General features: G+C 43.7%; 1 protein-coding gene across 1 annotated transcript; it reads left to right on the forward strand.

Annotated features, from left to right (window-relative positions):
- The first annotated feature begins 593 nt into the window (after window positions 1-593).
- ATP6V0A4 (ATPase H+ transporting V0 subunit a4) lies at window positions 594-20,445 on the forward strand. The gene is made up of 20 exons (XM_065743142.1): window positions 594-710; window positions 1,244-1,322; window positions 1,770-1,864; window positions 2,160-2,285; window positions 3,220-3,314; window positions 3,471-3,597; window positions 4,100-4,182; window positions 7,671-7,764; window positions 7,839-8,051; window positions 8,495-8,645; window positions 9,414-9,553; window positions 9,669-9,826; window positions 10,211-10,304; window positions 11,515-11,633; window positions 12,585-12,801; window positions 14,435-14,542; window positions 16,311-16,433; window positions 17,355-17,472; window positions 19,219-19,390; window positions 20,044-20,445. Exons 1-20 carry the CDS (start codon window positions 594-596, stop codon window positions 20,135-20,137), a joined length of 2,523 nt encoding a protein of 840 aa, XP_065599214.1. The 3' UTR covers window positions 20,138-20,445.
- Window positions 20,446-21,253: the final 808 nt, after the last annotated feature.

A 21,253-nucleotide genomic window follows, 5' to 3' on the forward strand; every position in this document is an offset into this window, starting at 1 on the left:
CTGTAAGCTGCCATTAACAAGTCTTCTGCCCTGCACTGTGGAAGACAAAGAGAAACTGAGTCCTTCACAAGAGTCTGAGTGCAGTGGTCTGAAGCATCTTTGGCCCAGCAAAGGATGAGGCCCAATATTTGATTAGTATCTGCACTAGGAGACTGGCGGTTCCCCTTCTCTGTGCTGCATACACACCTTGTTATCCATCCCCACACTGGTGGGATGCAGCCTTGTGTGCCTGAGGAAGCTTCTGCTTTCAGTAGTAGAAGAAACCTTTATGAAGGATGTGATGGGCAGCATTGTGTTAGCCTCCAGCCCTTAGAGGTTCTGGGTGCCCCATCCCTGGAGGTGTTCAAGGCCAGGCTGGCTGGGGTCCTGACTAACCTGATCTAGTGTCTGATTTATCAATTGTTAACCCTACCTGTGGCAGAGAGGTTGCAACAAGGTGATCTTTGAGGTCCCTTCCATCACAAGCCATTCTCTGATTCTGTGATTCAGTGATGCCAATGTTCCCACAGCACCTTCAGTACCTCTCTGGGTGAGGAAGACCACACAGCTGCTGAGGCCTCTGCAGACGCTTGGGCAAGAGGAGGCCAGCCAAAATGGCCTCTGTCTTTCGGAGTGAGGAGATGAGCCTGATGCAGCTCTTCCTGCAAGTGGAGGCTGCCTACTGCTGCGTGGCTGAGCTTGGAGACCTGGGTCTGGTCCAGTTCAGAGATGTGAGTGGTGCCTGTTAGGCAGGTTGGGCTGCTGAAGATGTTACCCAGAGTGTGCTGATCCTTTTCCCAAAGCATTTGGGGAAAGAAGTGGTGAATGACACCCTGCAAAAAGGTCAAAGAGTCCATGGGGAGACCAGGAACACCCACAGATGATCAGAAAGCCAGGTGCCATGCTGATGTTGGGTTGACAGTTGGACTAGATGATCTTGGAGGTCTTTTCCAACCTTAATGATTTTCTGATTCTATGAGACACCACCTATCCCTGAGTCTCCCCACCCAGTGAGCTGCACACCTTCTGCACCCCCTTAAGACAACACCTTCCACCAGCGGAGAGTGGGGGACTCTCTATGAGAGCCCACTAGACTGTAAAGTCATCATGTCCTAATGCATGGAAACAGCATGGTATTGCCCAGCCTTTAGGAGCCTGTAAGGTACCCTTCTGCACCAAAGGCATCTGTTCTCTGCTGATGTTTAAAATGAGTGTGGTGGTGCTCAGCCTTCAGCCTCAGGCCTGTTTTCCCTCCTGTCTTCAGCTGAACGCGAACGTGAACAGCTTCCAGAGAAAGTTTGTGAATGAAGTGAGAAGGTGCGAATCCTTAGAGAGGATCCTGCGTAAGTAAATGCTTGTCAAAGCCCTCCAGCAACTGGCAGTGTGGGATTTACGTCTGTGTTAAGTGCTCACACACCGTGAAGCAGGACTAGAGGCAAAATGGTGGTATTTTCATCCAAGACCCTGAAAGTGTTTTTCCCGCACCAGCTAATTAACGCTTCACCCCACATGGGCAATAAATTTTTGCCCCTACCTTGAAAACAGTTAACCAAAATGAAAGGAGAATGATTAGAATGTGTAAAATCACAATAATAATCTGAGGCTGGGCAGAAGGCTCAGTCCAGGCAACCTGTCTCCTACCACTGTGCTGTGCTTCAGCTTGGGGAAAAATACTTAACAAGCAGCACTGTGATGCCTTGGTCCTGATAGTGGGTTTAGCAGCAGCTGCTGACCAGGATGATGAAACAGTGATGACCTCAGATCAAGACTTCTGTGTCCTTTCCTCGCAGGTTTTCTGGAAAATGAAATGGAAGATGTTGTGGAGATAGTCAAACTAGAGAAGTACCCAGAGACCCCCCTGCCTCGGGAAATGATTGATATGGAGGTACACATGCCCACTTACCTTCCTTTGCTTTGAGCAGGTGAATTCTGGCTTTAATGCCTCAGCAGGACAAAGCATACAACAGGGAGTGTGGCAATGGGAACACTGACCATAATGAGTATCTTTCTGCAATCTCAGTGCTAACTAAAAGGGCTCATTGAGTAGTTCTATATTCCCTAGTTGGAAAAAAAAAAAAAAAAGAAACAATAATCTATTGTTCAAGATTTAATATCAGCCTGGTAGAGGTACACTGGGCTGCTTCTGATTTTTTTTATGGATGTTCTTGCCTCCTAAACAGACAGTGCTGGAGAAACTTGAGGCTGAGCTGCTGGAAGCCAACCAGAATCAGCAAACACTGAAGCAGAACTTCCTTGAACTGATGGAACTCAAGCATCTACTGAAGAAAACCCAGGACTTCTTTGAGGTGAGAGACCTCTTTTCTCTTCCAATAGAGATGTGAAAGATTCCTAAAAATGTGGACACTTCAAAATGTACTGTGTCGCTGTTTTTGGCTTTGAAGCAAATCACAGTGATCATTACCACAAGTCAGTGGGATATGTAGGTTGCTCTGAAAGTAATGCCTCATATTTATTTCCATGGAAACTACAACAGATACAAAGAGCACAATAACATTATTTGATAGAGCAAATTCTCAGCTACAAAACATTATTTTTCAACACAGACATCACCATTAGCTGTGCATTTTCCCTGGCTATGACCAAGAGCCTGCGTGCCACGCTTGTAAAAATCTGTACCAGCAGAGGTGACCCACTGTCACTGTCACCACAGCCAAAATGCACCACCCACTGCCTCACTGTGTTCACATCCACTTTGTGGTCTCCATAACATTCATAAAGTATCATTGGGTGGCATTTTTTCCTCTTGGAGGAATCCAATGACACACCTTTACTTCATAGGCGCTTCCATGTCAGATGCTAGTTTGTCAGACTGCCCCTCCGCTGCCATCTGTCACACAGAAACAAGATGTAATGGAATATGGTTGGGAAGGTTCAGCCTCTATTGCCATCCCACCAGCATCCACCTCTGGTGTTGTGGGCCAAAGTAATAAAATAGGAGGCATTACTTTTGGAGCAGTCTGCACACATTTGCAAAAATACCTGTTGCTTGGGAGTCTGCATTTCTCTGTGATTCACTGGAGCTCAAGACTTTGGTTCTCAAATGGGACTTCTGCTTCTCATTGCTGAGGTATATTTTACCTTTTTCTTCTTTCTTTTGCTCTGAGTCTTTCTGGAAGATATTGTGTGGGAAAAAAAAAAAAACAACACGGCAGGAGAAAGATACAAGAATAGTTTTCAAACAGTGAACTTAGATTTGCTTATAAAACTGATGTTTTCCAGGCAGAAACCAATCTGCCAGATGATTTCTTCAGTGAAGACACATCTGGCCTGCTGGAGCTGAGGACCACCTCTTCTGCTGCAGCTGCCAAACTGGGGTGTGTATCAGTGGCAGCCCTTCTGGAGTAGGCTTCCCACCCTCACCATGCTGCTATCACAGACTAGAAAGAAAGAGATCGCAAACCTGAATATACTGCAGGTCCCAGAAGTCTTAGGATGGACTTGTAATTTATTTATCTTTTAACTCTGCTCAGATTCACAGCAGGGATTATAAAAAGGGAAAGGATGATACCCTTTGAGCGCTTGCTGTGGCGAGCCTGCAGGGGAAACGTCTATCTGAGGTACACCGAGATGGATACCCCCCTGGAGGACCCTGTGACAGTGAGTACCCACTTGGCTTCTGCTTCTCCCTGACTCCGTGTGTGCCTGTGGCCTGCAGAAACTGAAACAGTGCCCTAGCTGTGCTGCCTGTGGTAAAGGGAAACCTGTAGAGGAAAGGCAGGAGGGCCTGAGAGTGAGAGAAAGTTTCTTTGCTGCCACTTTCCCCTTTTGTCATCACTGAGGTGGTTTCTCTGCACTGCCTGGCTAAATGAGCCCCAGTAGAGTGGCAGTGTTATGGGGGCCACCAGGGCAGTGGGCTGTGACCACTACGGATCAACTCCCTCAGTGGCTTCAGGGTGAGCCCTGTGCCCCAGACCTCCTGTCCCTGCCCCTCTGCTTCTTGTCTGGTCCCTGGAGCAGCATCTGGGGGAAACACTGCTGCTGAAAAACGGGCTGGGGGAAAAGAACAAACACTGAGGAGGCAGCCTTAGGAAAACAGCATCTTTTCTTCACGTCATCCTTTGCTGTGTGTGCTTTAAATTCTGCTTGAATTCCATTGCAGAGAGAAGAGGTGAAAAAGAATGTGTTCATTATCTTCTATCAAGGAGAGCAGCTCAAACAAAAAATCAAAAAGATTTGTGATGGGTAAGCAGCCAGCAAGCAGCTGGGCAGGACTCTCATGGAGGTGTTTGCTGGTTGGCGTGGGCTAGCTGGGCTGGGAGCTGTCAGCAGAGCCACCGAGCCCCCTCCTGCTTCTTGCTTCTGCTGCTTCTAATCCGAAGAGATATACATCACCGTGATGCTTGGAAACTGACATTCTAAATTTCCCAAAGTGACTTAGAGAGAGATAGTAGGAACTTTGATTGTGAGGTTCTTAACTTGGGACATCTTAAAGGGGACTGCTTTTTAAGAAATACTCAGCATCCTTCCCCTGAAAACCAGAGGCCGTAGCATCCCCTGCAGCCCAGGCACTGCGACCATGCTAATCCCCAGGCTGCTCTCAAACCTTCCCACATTTCAGCATGAAAAGATGATGCTATAGTCTACTCACCCCCCTTTCCAAGACCTCTGGGCAATATCCATGTAATCAGAGACATAGCCCAGAAGAGAAATGAAAGCTTCATACAGCTTGACTTGTTTCCACCCCATTGAACATTTTGAAAAGATAATTCAGGTTGAAGATTTTGTTACTCTTTCATAACACTGGTGAGCGATGGGCTTTGTTGCAGCATAAATCAGATTTGATGAGGGGATCTGTTGGCTGTCACCAGGTCCATCCAAAGCCTAACCCCAAGGCCTAGCAGGGCAGCCAAGTGCCTACAGCCCACAGAAGCCCATAGGGAGGAGCCAACATTTGCTCTTGCTCATCTTGTGCCCTCAGGAAGGCCTTTCCTTGCCTCCTGGGTTCAGTCAGAACATCAGGAGCACGGACTTCACTCCAAGTCAGTCTCATGTCTGCCTCAGGTGGGCGTCTCTCTGCGAAAAGCAGCCACGGGGACATGGAAAGCTGGAGGAAACTCCAGGTCTCAGCTCCTCCTATCTGATCCTGAGCCTCACAAATGGAGGGAGTTTTGCCTTCCCCACTGTGCAGGATCAGCCTGCTGCCTGTTGTCTTTGAGAACAGATCGTATGATGCCTGTCAGCATTTTTATTGCTGACTGAACCCACAATCTTCCAAATGGGGAGCTCAGCCCTCTGCAGCAGGGTGCTGGCAGCGTGGATGGATCCTTGCACAACTTGGCCACAACAAGCCGACCTGCTGTCATGAACTGGTGGTGTGGATGTGGTGCTAGGTTTGCGGAAAGGAACTTAGACCAGTTTATCTCAGCTTTTGTAACTGAAAGGAAACATACCCCCTTAAGACAAGAAGGCTGGGGAGGTTCAGCTTAGATGTCATGAGAAGGTTCTTCACCATTTCTTTTTTTTTTTTTTTTTGCTTGCTAATATGCCTGTCCTGCTGAGTTTAAGTTTTTTGAATATATCTATCCCATGCCTCTGCTTTTCTGCTTCGTGACCATCAGCCATCCCTGGAACACAGGTCAGGACATTTTGGTCTGGCTCATCTTTAAGACAGGGTTAACAATACCTAAAGCAGATGGCTGTGTCATTCCAGCCTCTGCAGGACATTTCTGCTTAGCACTAAGTCATCTTTCATGACAAGTAAATATCCTGCAAAAATCACAGGACTGATGGAAGCCAGTCTCCTGCAAGGCAGGCTAAGATTTGTTTGCAGAGCAGTGTGCCTCAGGTTACGCCTGTAGTGTCTGCTTGACTCTAATTGGTAACATTAGTCTGCCAATTTCATGAGCATTAAGTCTGCGCACAGATTTATTAGTGGAAGGTCTAGAGGAGCAGGGAGGAGGAAAATGTAAGAAATTTTCTTTTCCTCCTTTTCTTGCGGCTGCCTCAGCACTCGTGTGAATACTAAACTGGATTTATCAGTGTAAGGATTCCCTGCTGAATTCTCCTGGAGCTTTCAGAGATGTCTCTGCCATTAGGGCAGACCTGGTACTCGGTATGCAAAATGGCTGTTAAAAGATCAAAGCAACACTGCTGCAGTAACATTATTGGGAATGGGGGAACTCCACAGCACAGAGGAATAAGCTTTCAAGTTTGATGAAAAATCCTTATTAAAGTTGAACTAAGAGCTGTGAAGAATGAGAAGATGGGAGTAATTGGGTAGGGTGAATAACCTTTGGAAAGGAGGGCCAGGTGCTGGGTGAGTAGAGGTTCAGTCCTGGAAGTTGAGCTGAAGAGCACTTGCTGTCATTGCACACAGCTCTGGGCTGATCTCTAAGAAAGTGCTTTGTGTTTTGTTCAGTTTGCCTCTGTCCTCACTCATGTGTGTGCTGGAACTGATTTTGGAGAGCGGGTGGTGATGTATTCAGTGCTCAGATGGAGCCAGAAAGCGATGCAAAGTACAGAGAGCATGCATGTTTTAGTCTCCTTAACAGAGGTGACCCCAAAGAGCCTCTGCTCTATCTCTTCCCATTTGCCACATTTGCACAAAGGCTGCCTGTAGCGACCCAGCGACATTAGCTTACTAGAGGTGTTTGTATTGCCTATTAGTACACAACACCTGCAAGGAGACAAGATCTCTCTCACACAAAGGGAGCACACGTCAGCTCTTATTAGACCGCACTAAACTAACCAGCTGCACCTCCCAGGTACAGCCTTGGAGGTAAGCTTACAAAAGCACTTCCACCCAAGCTATCTGGCGATACAGACGGGAGTCAAGAGCCAGCCGCACCGCCATCCTCCTTTTGTTTTATCCTGCACACGCAGCGTTATTTACTCGCACAGACTGCACGAAGGGCGTTTGCCTGCTGTGATGCGGTGGCTTGGCTCTGCCTTGTGACTGCAGGGGGGTAGTGCAAGGCAGTGGCACGGAATTGTTCCAGCCTCAGTGCAAGAGGGACATCTGTTGGCTGCTCTGTTAACAGGACTGCCTCTGCCTGGTTATGTTTTTGTGGCTCATTGCAGGCCAATAAACTTCCAGGGACTTTAGCAGGGTGTCCTTTCAGTATCCAAAGGAGGGCTGTAAGAAGGAAGATGACAGCCTCTTCAGCAAGATCTGTGGTGATAGGTCAAGTGGGAATGGTTTCAAGATAAAAGAGGGGAGATTTAGACTGAATATAAGATTTTTTTACTGGAACTGCCCTGAGAGGTGGTGGATGGTCCCTGGAAACACACAAGGTCAGGCTGGAGGGCCTCTGAGCACCCCGACCAAACTGCAGGTGTTCCTGTTCATTGCAGGTGAGTCAGACTAGATAACCTGTGATGGTCCCTTCCAACCCAAACAAAATGATATGGTCCTGTTCTTATTGTGGTTATTAGGGAGATGTAGGTGCTGAGCACTGCTGTGTAATACTGCATACCTTGTAGCAGCTGAGAGAGGGAGTGGGCTTTCTTTCAAGTAGAAAAGATCTTTTTTCTCATGAAGAGATTAGTGTACTCTTTCTGACATTATGGGAGACCAGACATGGCTTTGTACAGCTGCAAAATGTAAGGATTACAGGTTGCTGAAAAAGTCCAGTTTCCCCACCTTTGAGCTGAGAAGATAAAAGCACAGAGGAAGAGAAAAACAATCAGATAAATATTGTTTTTTTCCCTGTCTCTCTTCCTGTGGCTAGATTTCGTGCCACAGTCTATCCTTGTCCAGAGTCTGCCACCGAGCGCCGAGAAATGCTTGATGGAGTGAACACAAGGATTGAGGATTTAAACACAGTAAGTGTTTACAACACAATAGACCATACTACCTGCTGCTTCCCATCTTGAGCACTGCCTGTGCTGTGTTACAGGTGATAACACAAACTGAGTCCCACCGCCAGCGGCTGCTACATGAGGCAGCAGCCAACATGTGGTCCTGGGAGATCAAGGTAAAGAAAATCAAGGCCATCTACCACATCCTGAATTGCTGTAACATTGATGTCACCCAGCAGTGTGTCATTGCAGAGATCTGGTTCCCAGTAGCTGATGCTGGCAGGATAAAAAGAGCTCTCCATCAGGGAATGGTAAGAAACAAGTGCCCTCACTCAAGCCACATTGCTCATATGTTGAACATATGTTCATGCTTCTGTCTTGCTACTGTGATGCTAGACTCCATTTTCTGTTGTTTTATTTTGTTTGTTTTTAATTATTTTTTAATTAATTTTTCTGTTCTTTAATTAAAGTTGAGGTTGTTGCATGATTGCTTGGCCTCAGGGAATTTAAGGTCAGCATTAAATCTTATCAGGTTTGTGATCGACGCACAGGAGCCAGCAGTGCTGACAGCTTCCCCTGAACAAATCAATAACATAGAAAGTGGAAAAATCTGGATATGAGAAAAAGGGTTAAGATATAACACTCTTGTGTCCTCCATTCATATTACTGCCTGTGAACATCTGAACAAAGACTTTGGTGCTGCAGGACCAACTCCTCTCTGGTAGCCACCCTGACTGTGTCTCCTGGTTTGCAGGAGAGAAGTGGCTCTACCATCACTCCTATCCTGACCACCATACATACTAGGATGGCACCACCCACCTTCAACAGGACTAACAAGTTCACAGCTGGATTTCAGAACATTGTGGATGCATACGGTGTGGGCAACTACAGAGAGATGAACCCAGGTGAGAAACACTTGGCTATTTGTGCCAGGCTTGCCAAAGTCAAAGTGAAGCATTTGAGTTCTGTCACCAGCCTAAAACTCAATGAGAAATGTGAACAGTACTTTTGACTGACAAAAATTGGTATGGATTTTCTCAGGTATAGAATTTGGCCCCTCAGTCTCCAGTGGTTTCTTGTGGCAGGAATAATGAGTGATATAAATATAATATGGGGATCAAATAGTGAGGTAAAGAAAAGAGCAATCTCACAAGAAGATGAATTGAGCTTATTGTGTTGAGGCAAAGAAGCCAAAAGCACCTGAGAAAAGTGTGAAACAACTCTGGAGAATTCCAAGAGGAGACCACAGAGAATTAAGAAAAACTTGGAAAGGAGAGCCTGTGGGAGCAAGTTGGATAAACTCAGACTGTTTGTGCCTAGAAGACTGAGAAACATGACAGTAACCTTCAAGTACATTTTTCTGTTACAAAGAAGAATGCAATTGTCTGTGTGTTATGGGGTTTTTGTTTGTTTTAGTTTTTGTTTTGTTGTTGTTTGTTTTTTGTTTTTAATGATGAGCCAAAACAAAGGCTAAAACCGCATGGAAGGTGGAGTTGGAAAGTCTTTCTAGTGGCAAAAGTAGTTCTGCACTAGATGTGGTTGTCTGGTGAGTAGGAGAGAGATCAAGGATTCTTAAGAATAGCTGTGTGGAATGGCTTGGTGGGTGAACTGTTACTCTGCCAATTTCCTCTTGTTTAGGAGGAGCTGAGCTTCTGGTGCTTTCCTTTCTGCAGCTCCTTACACTATCATTACCTTCCCCTTCCTGTTTGCGGTGATGTTTGGGGACTGTGGCCATGGTGCTGTCATGCTGGGCTTTGCACTCTGGATGGTTATTAATGAGGAGAGTCTTCTGGCCCAGAAGAGCACTAATGAGGCAAGTATCTGTGGGCTGGTGGACTCTATCAGTCTGGGAAAAGGCTCATTATTCAATTTGATAAGAGAGTGTCCAACAGACATATGTTGACCAGAGCTGCCTTCTTCCCTTGCAGATCTGGAACACCTTTTTCAGTGGACGCTACCTGATCCTGCTCATGGGCATATTTTCCATGTATACTGGTTTCATCTACAATGACTGCTTCTCCAAATCATTCAACATCTTTGGCTCTTCCTGGCACATTATCCCCATGTTTAAAAACAGCACTTGGAAGTAAGTGGTGAAAGATGGGAAAGAAGTGGAAAGACACCAAATGGAGCACATAAGCTTGAAAAGGAAGACAGTGACAGTGAATCAGAGGTTTTGTCTGACGCACACAGAGAAACTCACCATTGAAATGGAAAGGTGGAGTCCCTAGGAAGATGCCTGCTTGTTCAGGCACTGTTGCCCAGGGCTTATGCATAGAGAATTATCAGTGTGGTGGAGGTCTGTCATTGTGTTGGACACAATTCCACACACACGTGCACACAAACAGTTCAAAGAAATGTTGGAGTTGGTAGGAGGTATAATGTAGTTCTCAGCACATATCATGTGAATATACTATAGGTTTGTATGGTGAAATTAAGCTGCAAAAGTAATTTCACTTTTCTCCTGTAGTAAGGAAGTGCTTCTCGGCAACACAGCACTGCAGTTAGATCCGGCAGTCCCAGGGGTCTACTCTGGAAATCCATACCCTTTTGGAATAGATCCGGTAATTAAATTAAATTGCTCTGAGTTAATTTGTATTTTGTTCCTGTTTCTATACATTAGGTACACTGTAGCTCCCTGCTCTCTTCTGAAGCTGTAGTCTTCACTTCTTGCTCTTTGCCTGTTTACAACGTAGTAGTGATGTTTTAATTTAGCGCTCAAGGATATGGAACCATAGAATGGCTTTGGTTGGAAGGGACATTAAAGCACATCTAGTTCTAACCCCCTTCCATGGGCTGGGCTTCCACCCACCAGATCAAGCTGCCCAGGGCCCCATCCAATCTGGCCTTGAAAGCCAAGTTGTTTCTCCCATTTCCCTTTTCTTGCTGTTCTGTCTTTACCACGTACTAAAATTCAGTTGGTAACCTCAGGCTTTCCTGTTTCAACCTTAGTATTAGCCAATTAACCTCTGCTCTGCTGGGTGTGCTCTCATTTCTGTTGGTCACACAAAGAAACATGGGCTTCCCATGGTTTATGGAGGAATTGACCTTGTTGCAAGTTTTTCACAAACCCAGCTCTCAAGCTCAGCCCAGGATGAAGGCAGTGCAGTTCAGGAAGTCATGTCAGAGGCAGCTGAATTTTCTGTACGTCTCCCAGACATGTCCCTAATTTAGGTTAATTGTGGTTAGTCACTCTTTCATCCTGGCTGCTGCTTGTTCGAGAGGCTAGGACCACTGAATGAGGGGAGAGGAACAACAAAGAGGAAGGCAATAATCTGGTTTCATGGCCAGTGAGTTGGAAAGAGCTTAATTTCTGTTTTCAAAGAAAAGGCAGAACATGCTGTGTTCTTGTTAGTTCTCTTGTGAATGTTTATCGAATTTCTCTAGAAACAAGAGGAATCTTCTCATGTCTTTCCTCCTGCACTGATGGTAATGACTGAGCAAGGAATGACACTGAAAACGGCTAGGTTCTGTTATCAGCCTCAGTATCAATTTCTGAAGGGATGAAATGAAGTCAATACATTATTTTATCTCCCTGATATTTCCTCTCTTAAAAAATCTTAAATTTAGATTTGTACATTATACCTTTTGGATGAGGAGTTTGGCAGAGTAAGGTGTATTATAAAGAACATCTATTTTTCTGTTGCTTAGTCTTCTTACTAGTACAGGCAGGAGTAAATTGATGTAATTAAAGGAATGACTTCCACAAATCTGTTATTGAGCAAAAACCTGGAGATCTTATTCTTCTCTCTCTCTTTGCTTCTTTTCTCAAAGATCTGGAACATTGCATCAAACAAGTTGACTTTTCTGAACTCCTACAAAATGAAGATGTCAGTTGTGATCGGGATTGTGCATATGATTTTTGGGGTGATTCTCAGTCTCTTTAACCACATGTAAGTCTGTTTCACCAAGCCCATTGTTGCAGCACGTAACTAGTGTCCCTCACTCAGGGAAAGCCTCATGTCTCAATCTGGTGACTTGAATTTCACCCTTTCCCCTGTAATCCATGCACTGACAGATTAAAACCACTGCTGCTACAGACTGTGAAGTCCAAAACCCAGAAGGATGACCATTACATTGTAATTATTCTCTTGGGTAAATTGTCTTTTTCACTTCCTCTTTTCATCTTCTTGATTTTGCAGATATATTTAAATGCAGTAGATTAAAATTATACAATATCTTTCACTTTTGGTAATTTCTATCATGAAAGACAAATTCTTTAGGCATAATCCAAAACACTTGGAAACCTTGCACACTGTGTTTCCATCTCTTCCTCCTGACTCAGTGGACCTTTGGTTAGGATCTGCGTATGTGCATGTCTATTCCTCTGCCTCTGTATTTTACAACAAAATTGAGAATTGGAGGTAGAGTGAAGGGGTTGAAACCACTGTCTTGAGAGACTCTCCATAGGTTAAAGATTTGTAGTGACCAAAAGGATAGAAAATATTCAAAGATGAGAAAGAGAACTGCACAGAATTGATATTACACCTTGTTCAGACCTCCCTCAGCTTTGTAAATTTTCTGTTGCTGGTTTTGTTGGTTTTTTTTGAAAATAGTTTGTTATTTAAACATGTTAATCTTTTGAGATGCTCAGACACTAATAGGTCAAGCACAAGAACCTGAAGAGAATCGGTACAGAAAAGCTTTTGTATTTAAATACCGGCTTTCATTCATATGGACTGCCATGTAAGAGTTCTTCTTGGATAGCAATAGTAGTATGTTTCTAGTTTGGTTTTCCAAAGACTAAATAGTATACACACACAAACAAATTTGTCATGCTTGGGTGCAATTTTGTATTAATACAAACTGTATTAATTGTAGCTGTCTTTTCTTATTCTTTCCAGCTACTTCAAGAAATACATAAACATTATCCTGCAGTTCATCCCAGAGATGATCTTTATTCTCTCTCTTTTTGGCTACCTCGTCTTCATGATTATTTTCAAATGGTGTCATTTTGATGTCCACTCATCTCAGAGTGCACCAAGCATTCTCATCCACTTCATCAATATGTTTCTGTTTAATTACAGTGATGCTTCTAATGCTCCACTTTACCTGCACCAGGTATGTACCATAAAGGCTTGAATCCACTGTAACTTCTTGTGAATTTGCTGTGGATGTATGGAGGGTGGGCATAAAAATGGGGAAAATGTTCAGAACCTCAACTACAAGGGCCTGTTACATAAGATAAGTTCGTTCTTCTGATATTCTTGTTGGCCTTGAAGACAGGTAGGAGAGTGGAGCTACCAGAACCGCAGAGGAAACCTCATTGTTAGTGTCATCCTTGCTAGGATGATGGTAGAATTTAAAATACTTTGGGGAAAATATGAAAAAAAAGGTGAATACAGTCAATGCTCACTGTTGCAGAAGTGCTGTCATGGAGTTTTGATATATCCTAGAGATAAAACATGTGTCTCCTTTCCTTGATGATCTATTCCTTTTTTTCTTCTCTGGAAAACCCAAAAGCTGTGGTTTCAGCTAAAAAATGGAAGTAACTTGAGGATTTGTGGCAGCTTTTTTTTTTTTTCAAAAGTATCCTCTCTGGGGAACTCACTTAAAAAAACAACAAACAAATAAACCCAGCAACACCACACGTACACACACAAAAACAACCCACACTCAGAAGTAAAAAAAAACCTCCACTGAGAGAAAACTTCTTTTGGAGCTGTATCTTTTCACTCTTTTTCTTGTTGCTTGCATTTGTATCAGCAGCATCAGTGAAAAATATGCAAGGAAATACTGCCTCCAGTCACACATACATTTACATCTATTCAGTTACACACTGGCACTTCACCTATAACTCAATTATAGAGCACTGGCAAGTCAGAGTTTGTAGAAAAACCTGGTCTGTCCCTAATAATTGCACTGAGGCTGCCGAGGAGTTTTCTGAGCCTTCAAAAAAAAATTAAATAGCATTTTACTTTGAAACAATCTAAAGCTTTCTATGGCAATCGTATTTTTTCTCACATAAATACCCTCCACCCCCCATCAGTAACTGTCTGTAATTCTCCTGCATAGTCTAGATGCCAGAAATGTATGAAACAAGCCATGAAGTGACCAGGGAGCTGAGCCACCTTTAAAAAAAGTGTAGAAGTTGTAGGTTTGTGTTGTGTCATGGTGATTTGGTTTTAGAGTACAGACATCTGTGTTAGGACTGGAATAGGGGTGGCACCCTGCAGCAAGGACACCCTCTACTGATGTACTGGTGAGGACAATGTGCTATCAAAGATAAATTATGGGAATATTATTCCCTTCTGGAGTTGGAAATGGAAAGCAAATCCTGCATCCTCTGCTTTCCAGGGGAAGACTTGTGTGGCTTGGCCCTTACAACAGCATTTTTGCTTTGATCAGAGCAAGGCAGGCTCATTACCTCACCCAGTGGTTAGGACATTCACTTGGGCCATTGGAGAGCCAGGTTCAAGTACGTAACATTGGGTTTTGGCAGATTACACTTCCCAATATGAAAGCTTTTCATCTCCAAGACTCCAACCACCTCCAGCTGGCAGTGCTTCCTGGAGCTTTAAGCAGTACATGTTTATTTTCATATAATCATATGCAGAGGAGACTCAACCAATTTGAGGAGTATATCCATTGATTAAAACAAAAACATTTTATAGTATTAAGTTACTTACCCTAAATTCAGTTGGCTAAAGGAAGTAAAAGTGACTTTTTGTTCTTCTATGTTTGGCTCGTTCAGAAAGAAGTGCAGAGCTTTCTGGTCATATTTGCTCTGATTGCTATTCCCTGGATGCTGCTAATTAAACCTTTCATCCTCCGAGCCAACCACCAGAAAGCACGGCGCATGGTAAGAGATGTGGGCCATGCTAGGGGGTTCAGGATGGCAAAGACAAAGCTGAGGCAGCAGTCCTTCAGAAGTGTCTGCAGTGAACTTATTTTGCTTTCGTCTGGTCTCAGACTTTCTCCAGAAATTTCAAACAGTGTTTTTAGAGAATGGATGTTTGCCTGAGCCACCTAAATAGGAAGCAGGAGCTTTTGCTCAGAAGGCTATAATCTGTTTACTGGGAGAAGAGCGACACCAACATCTTTTAAATGTAATATCCAAAACTAGAGGAGTTTTAGTAAGATTGAAGGCCCAGTAAGGCCAATAAGAGGGTAAAGGCCTGTATGCCTGGCTCACAAGCCAGGATGGCTGCTCTGTAGGAACAGGGCATCTGTGATAGCTTTGGCCTCTTATAAAAAAGGCTTGATTTAAAAGCTTTCCAGAAATGCTTTATCCCTGAGTGATTACCTTCCCATTAACAAAGCCCTCCTTCCCTTGGGCTCTGAGGTTCACCCAGCTTTTTAGTACGTAATTGCAGCAGCTGCAGTTTCCTGGTTGCTCATTAATTCTCTCCTTTATTACGCTAACAGGACTTCACTTGTCTATCAGGATTTACTTCTCCTTATAGTGGAAGGTAGTGCCTGGAGTACCTTTTATAGGGCACAGATGTATCTATTTGAAGAAAGAGATGCTGGTTGTGCTATGTGACCTTTCCAGCTCAGTCACTTCTGACCTATAACTGAAAGCCAGGTCCCTGGGAGATCTTTGCAGCCTTGCCTCTGCAGTGTAATTCCTTGTTTTGTCATTCTTCTGGGATTTCAATGAAAGCTTGACATGGCTGACTTCAGCTCCTGCTTTTATGCTAGCTACATCTGACAGCTTTTCCCCACCTCCTATTCTGCCCCTATATTTCTGTTCCCAATTTTCATATGCTAGCTGTCTGATCACATCTTACATTTACCCAGATTTATATGTTTGCAGCAGTCTGTTCTCTCTGCTGACATTCAGGTAAACCAAAGATAAAGCAGGTGTGACTAAGATTACTGCTGTGGTAGGAGACAATATGTTAACATGAAACTTTGCCTCTGAAACCCATTGGAAGCTATAAAGAATGACAAAACAGAATTTGACCGAGTCTGTGAAGTCAGTTCTTTGTTATTCTGTATAATAGGGCTATTACAGGCATATAATGTAGGGCTATACTTATGCTATCATCTCTGAGATGTGGCTCAGATCAGGTTGTTCAGGCCTCTAAATGAGCTCTGAATGATTATGGAGAGAAGATGGGTTGTTGTCAGGTTTTCATTGATTCAAAATAAATCTAGAGATCCGAATTGTACTTCTGTCTGTACCTGAGTAACTTTGTGACCTTCCTGAAGTCATCTGACCCTTTCAGGCTCCTTTTCCCTTTTACTTGGTAATAATGTCTTTGATTTGCAGACATATAACTGAAGTGATCAGCCTTAATGTGTCTCAATTTCTTCATTCACCAAAAGTGATGGTTCTTGGATTTGTGAGTGTAAAAAGGAGTATTGTGACACAAGAAACTAGCTCTAAATTATTTAGGATCATTGAAAAATGCTCTAGAATGGAAATTTTTACTAATACTACTAGCCATTCCATAGGAGTACTCAGTTTTTGCAGGCTATGATGACGGACTGCTGTTGAAATTGTCCTCATATTCATGATACTGTTCTTTACATGTTACCTGTCAAGAGGTTAGTGATGAAGTTCTGTGCCATGGTCTGCTGTAGCATGGCACAAAAGTCACAGTACATTTTGTTTCTGAAAGATTCTGTCTCAAGCTCACTCAGGAAACACCGTGGGAGAAAACGAAGTGGATGCCCCAGAGACCAATCATACCAAGAAATCTCCCCAGGGAGACCACAGTGGTGGCCACGAGGATGATGAAGAGGTAAGAAGTTGCAGACAATGAGGAATTATTCAGGCACTAGTACAAGACACAAAGCAGAAGGCTTTGGAGAGTTGCTAGCCCTTCTTTTTTAACAAGCTACAAAGACATTCTGTTACAACAGTTTGTATTTCCAAACAGCGTAAGCTCTGAATTTTAATAGAAGAAATTCCTTTAAGTTTTTCCTCGTGTTTTGTCTGGTGAGGGTAGGCATTCTAACAAACCTCGAGCTTTCATTTCCCTAGGCAGTTGTTTCACTTCCACGCTGCACCCAGAGAAGGTCAAGGCTTCCCCAAGAGTCAGCAGTTTTTCCTTCTTTTAAATTGCAAAGAAGCACTTAAAAATTGGCAGCCTGCAGTGTTGGCTAAGGAGAAAAATCTTTCTTTGGCACATACTGTCAAGGGCTTCTGCAATATGCAGCAACACTGAAAAAAGTGACAAAAGTGTTTGTAACAGTTTGAAGTACCAACAATATTGGGTGTGCATATGGCTGAATGAAAAGGGAATCTTCACAATCTTATAAGATATGCTCATTCAGTGATATCTCCACAAGGAGCATGCCAGTATGCAGATAGCTTGGAAACACCTATTTTACATAAGAATTTCTGTCTCTGAAGGAAATCACAAAGATTGGGAGCAATTGAGTTCCCATCTTACTCCAGATTTGAAATTACAGACCTGGAATATGAGATGTTTTTTGAACATTTGTTTTTCACTAGAATTGTACTTCTTCAGAGGAAAATATATGGAAAGGTCATAGAGAATTAACATGTTTCAAAGTAGTCTTCTCCTTTGGGTAACATCTCGTTTATGTTCAGAACATAGAAGGGAAAAGGGAGCAATATGAACAGTCATTGGTGGAATGTTAATCAGGAAACCCTGAACTGAGAAAAAAAAAAATTGTTTGGTTTTCTGTTGTTTTAGTTCAACTTTGGAGACACGTTTGTCCACCAAGCTATCCATACCATTGAGTATTGCCTTGGCTGCATCTCCAACACAGCGTCCTACCTGCGGCTCTGGGCACTGAGCCTAGCCCACGCACGTGAGTGACTGTTAGCCATCTCACCAGCAATTCCATGCTGATCACTGCTTCTCATGGTGTTTGACTGTTGCTGAGAGTTTCCTCATTAAATCAAAGTCTTCCTTGTAGATGTTTGCATCTCAGAGCGTTTTCTCTTCATCACAAAATCTTAAGTGTTTTGTGATGGACTTCTCTGTATTTTAATGGTGATTCCCAGGGGCTAGTGTCAGGGACCTCCTGACTACATCTCCTAGCCAGGGCCCATTTCCCATGCTATTCTGTAGCTGTACTTCTGGGATAGTCCTCCTGGCATGTGGCTGTGTAGGAAATGCCCAAATGGGTGCTCCTGTCCAAAAAGGTATTTGCAGTATCAGTACAATAGCTGCATATTCCTGGAGGCATTTGCTGTAGCCTTAGGGTATGCAAACAAATGTTAAAATTATTTGTAAAAGATATTTTGATCTGGTTCAGCAAAACAAAAAGGAAAGTTTCAGCTCAAGAACTCTTGTATCTTGTCTCTAGGATTTTTCCAACATGTAGTAGAACCTCATATGTCATGAAAAATGCACTGCATTTCAATGTCTTTTATCTTTATTTAAGATAAAAACAAATGCCCAAATACTAGAAATTCCCTCTGGCTGGAACTTCAACTACCCTAATTTTTGTGAAACAGTTTTTGTTACTATCGCTGTACTGCCTCTGGCTAGGAGTTGTGCCTGTCTGAAGACATAGAAGGAGAAAACAGAAGGGAGGGGAGACACCATGGACTGATGGAGTGAGCTGTAATTCTTGGCACAGAAATAAACATAGTAGAAGTTGAATGGAAGCTAACATGCATAAGCTTCACACAGAGGACAGGTATCACCTAAAATAACAGGCTATTGAATGTATAGTCTGGATATGGCCTGAGAACCTCATCATACAATGACTACTGAAATGCAAAACAAGGCTGGTCTGGTGGCTGGAGAAGAGCAGGGCTAAGTCCTTTCGGTATCAGAAGAGAAAAATTTCTTGGTCCTGAGTCTGTCCTGTGTAACTGGAATAACTAGGTTAGGAGTATGACATCCTGTTGGCCAGACGCATCAGATACACCAGTAATGTGAATGTTGATATAAACTTGTGTAGGAAAAAAAATAGTTAACAAGCATGCAGGCAAACCTAAACATTTTAAAACAGCCTATTAGGCTTGGGTGGGACCAACCAATTGTCTTTTTTTTTTTTTCCCCCACCATAGCTTCTTTGTGACACCGGAGGAGAAATGGTCTGGGGAACAAATGGGAATTACATGTCTCTGCCTCCTGTGGGTTTTGCTCACATCAATCAGTACAGCTTGAAACCTCATCTGCAAATGTATTGACTATGTCAATCGATCACTTTCACTGGGATTTAGCAGCAAGCAGTTCTAGAAGGCTCTGCATAGAGCCCAGCTGCTATGTTAAAGGGATGCAAATTAAATTGATGACTTTATCATATTAGGGTAACAACGGACTTAGTAGTATGCTTGTGTGGTCTTGGTGACACAACGCCAAGCCAAAGCAGCACGCTTATCTTCCAACACAATGAAAAGGAGCAATGGAAAATAAGCTGTATGCATTTTCCTTCCCCTGTCATCAAGGAGAGGCAAGGTGGCCGTGCACAGCTATTATCAAAAGGGCTGACATTTTATTTTAAGCCATCTTACCTTAGCGGGAAAAATTGAATACACTGAGTGCTGTATCTGTCCACGACTGTTTCTCAGCACTGTTTTCTTGTTGTTTCCTTTTGCAGAATTGTCAGAAGTTCTCTGGACGATGGTAATGCACAATGGGTTAAACAACAGCAGCTCAGTAGGCCTCATTGTTGTCTTCATCATCTTTGCTGCTTTTGCAGTGCTGACGGTAGCCATCCTGCTTGTCATGGAGGGTTTGTCAGCCTTTCTGCATGCCTTGCGCCTTCACTGGTAGGTGGTGTGCTCTGCCAGAGCTTTTCCCAGAGATCTCCCTGGGAGGGATGGGGCTGTAGGAATGGTGGTGGCCACACCAAATGTGCCATGTTGACATATATGTGTTTGGACACCCTTGACCAACAGAGTGGGAGATTTGCCTGGAGAGAGCAATTCATAACATGTAAAGCAAGATCAAGGTAATGAATCCTCCCTCACCATCACCAAACTTGGTGTTCTCCACGAGCCCAATCTGTGGCTGCCATAGCAAATTGTGGTGGAGTTGCTTGTTATTATGCAGGGAGGGTGAGAAGTATGCCAGGCAGCACTGTGCTGCTTTCACACCAGAGATCCCAGCTCCAACATGTGGTTATCCAGGTTTCAGAGCTGCTAGAAGAAGTTTAGCAGGCATACAAGGTTCTGCCACCTGGTCTCATGAGGAGAATTTCCAGGATGTCTTAAGAAAAGTCAAAGCTAATGAATGCTGAGTTGCTCCCCAGGGCTGCCTGTGTCTCTCAATTGGCTTTGGAAAGAGACTACATTCTTGTCTCGGAGGCCACCAGCTATCGTGGCCTCCCTTTTTCCATGAGTGCTACGTTTTGGCCTCTCATCTGGATGCAGGTGCTGTCCACCCCACGTAGCTCTGACACCCCTCTCTGCTCCCTCTCCAGGGTGGAGTTCCAGAACAAGTTCTATGTGGGAGCTGGGTACAAATTTTCTCCGTTCTCCTTCAAGCACATCATAGATGGCACTACAGAAGATTAAAGCCACTGCATTGCTTCTTCAGTCCTCAGACCACGCCCTAGTTCCTGGCCATTGGTTGCCCATGGAGTTGGTTAAATACAATGATATAGAATGGGACAAAGTCCTTGAAAGATTAGCTGTACCTAGAAATGTACTAGGTCCATTCCCCTGATAACGCAGATGCTGCATCAGCTGAGCTGGGTGGACCCTGAGCAGCGTATCTCCAGTGTTGTCTTGCCAAGTACCTGGTCCTCAGCATTTGATCAGATCAGCTGCCCACTGCTTGGTTAAAAAGGAACAATGCACCTTTTTTGAATTAAATTTGTTATTGGTAATCAGCTTGCATGTCTTTCGCTTCACTTGTCCTTGTGGCTTATTTCTCTGCAAGGAAAATATGTTTCAACTGTTGTTTGAAGCTGCGGTTGATCTTTTGACAATTAATTCTTTTATAGGATTGCTGCCCCTCATTGCACAAACAATGCAAAACGGCTTATAAACAGATGATACTGCAGGCAGGCAATTTTCTACATGCTTTACTATAAGAACCCTCCTATTATCTGATTTGCTCCAGGTCTGGACAGTGTGAGATTACAGAAGTTTGCACATGTCATCACTTAACAAAAGCGTTGTTTTTGAGCTGTGTAAATGGAAGAGTGAACTAGTTTCCACACTGGCAGCCAATTATTTCTCTCTGCGGACTTATTTCACACTGGAAATTTTAAACGACTCCTCCTGTGCTGTATTTTTCAAGACGGGTTGCTAAAAGATTGTGTAGTAATGCTAATACTTAACAGAGAGAAGAGAGAAATCAATATAGTTGAGATTAATTCACAATGTTGATATGCCATTATCTTTTCTAAATATTCATGAACTGCCAGTTTTTCAAACTGAATAGCGTTAATCAAGACAGGCTGTTTTTTTCAAGCACAGAGGATGTAAAATCCCAACATGGCACATGGCATGTTTTGAACATGACAGTGCTTCCCTCCAGATAGGTTGTGTGCCCCATCCCTGAAGGCTCTGAAGGCCAGGTTGGACAAAGCCCTGGGCAGCCTGAGCTGCTGAGTGGCAGCCCTGCTCACAGCAGGCGATTGAAACTGGTTGGGTTTCAAGCTCCCTTCCAACCCAAGCCATTCT

The sequence above is a fragment of the Cyrtonyx montezumae genome, unplaced genomic scaffold (assembly GCF_038088225.1).
Source record: "Cyrtonyx montezumae isolate F1298 unplaced genomic scaffold, pur_monq_1.0 scaffold_3, whole genome shotgun sequence".
NCBI classification, from domain to species: domain Eukaryota; kingdom Metazoa; phylum Chordata; class Aves; order Galliformes; family Odontophoridae; genus Cyrtonyx; species Cyrtonyx montezumae.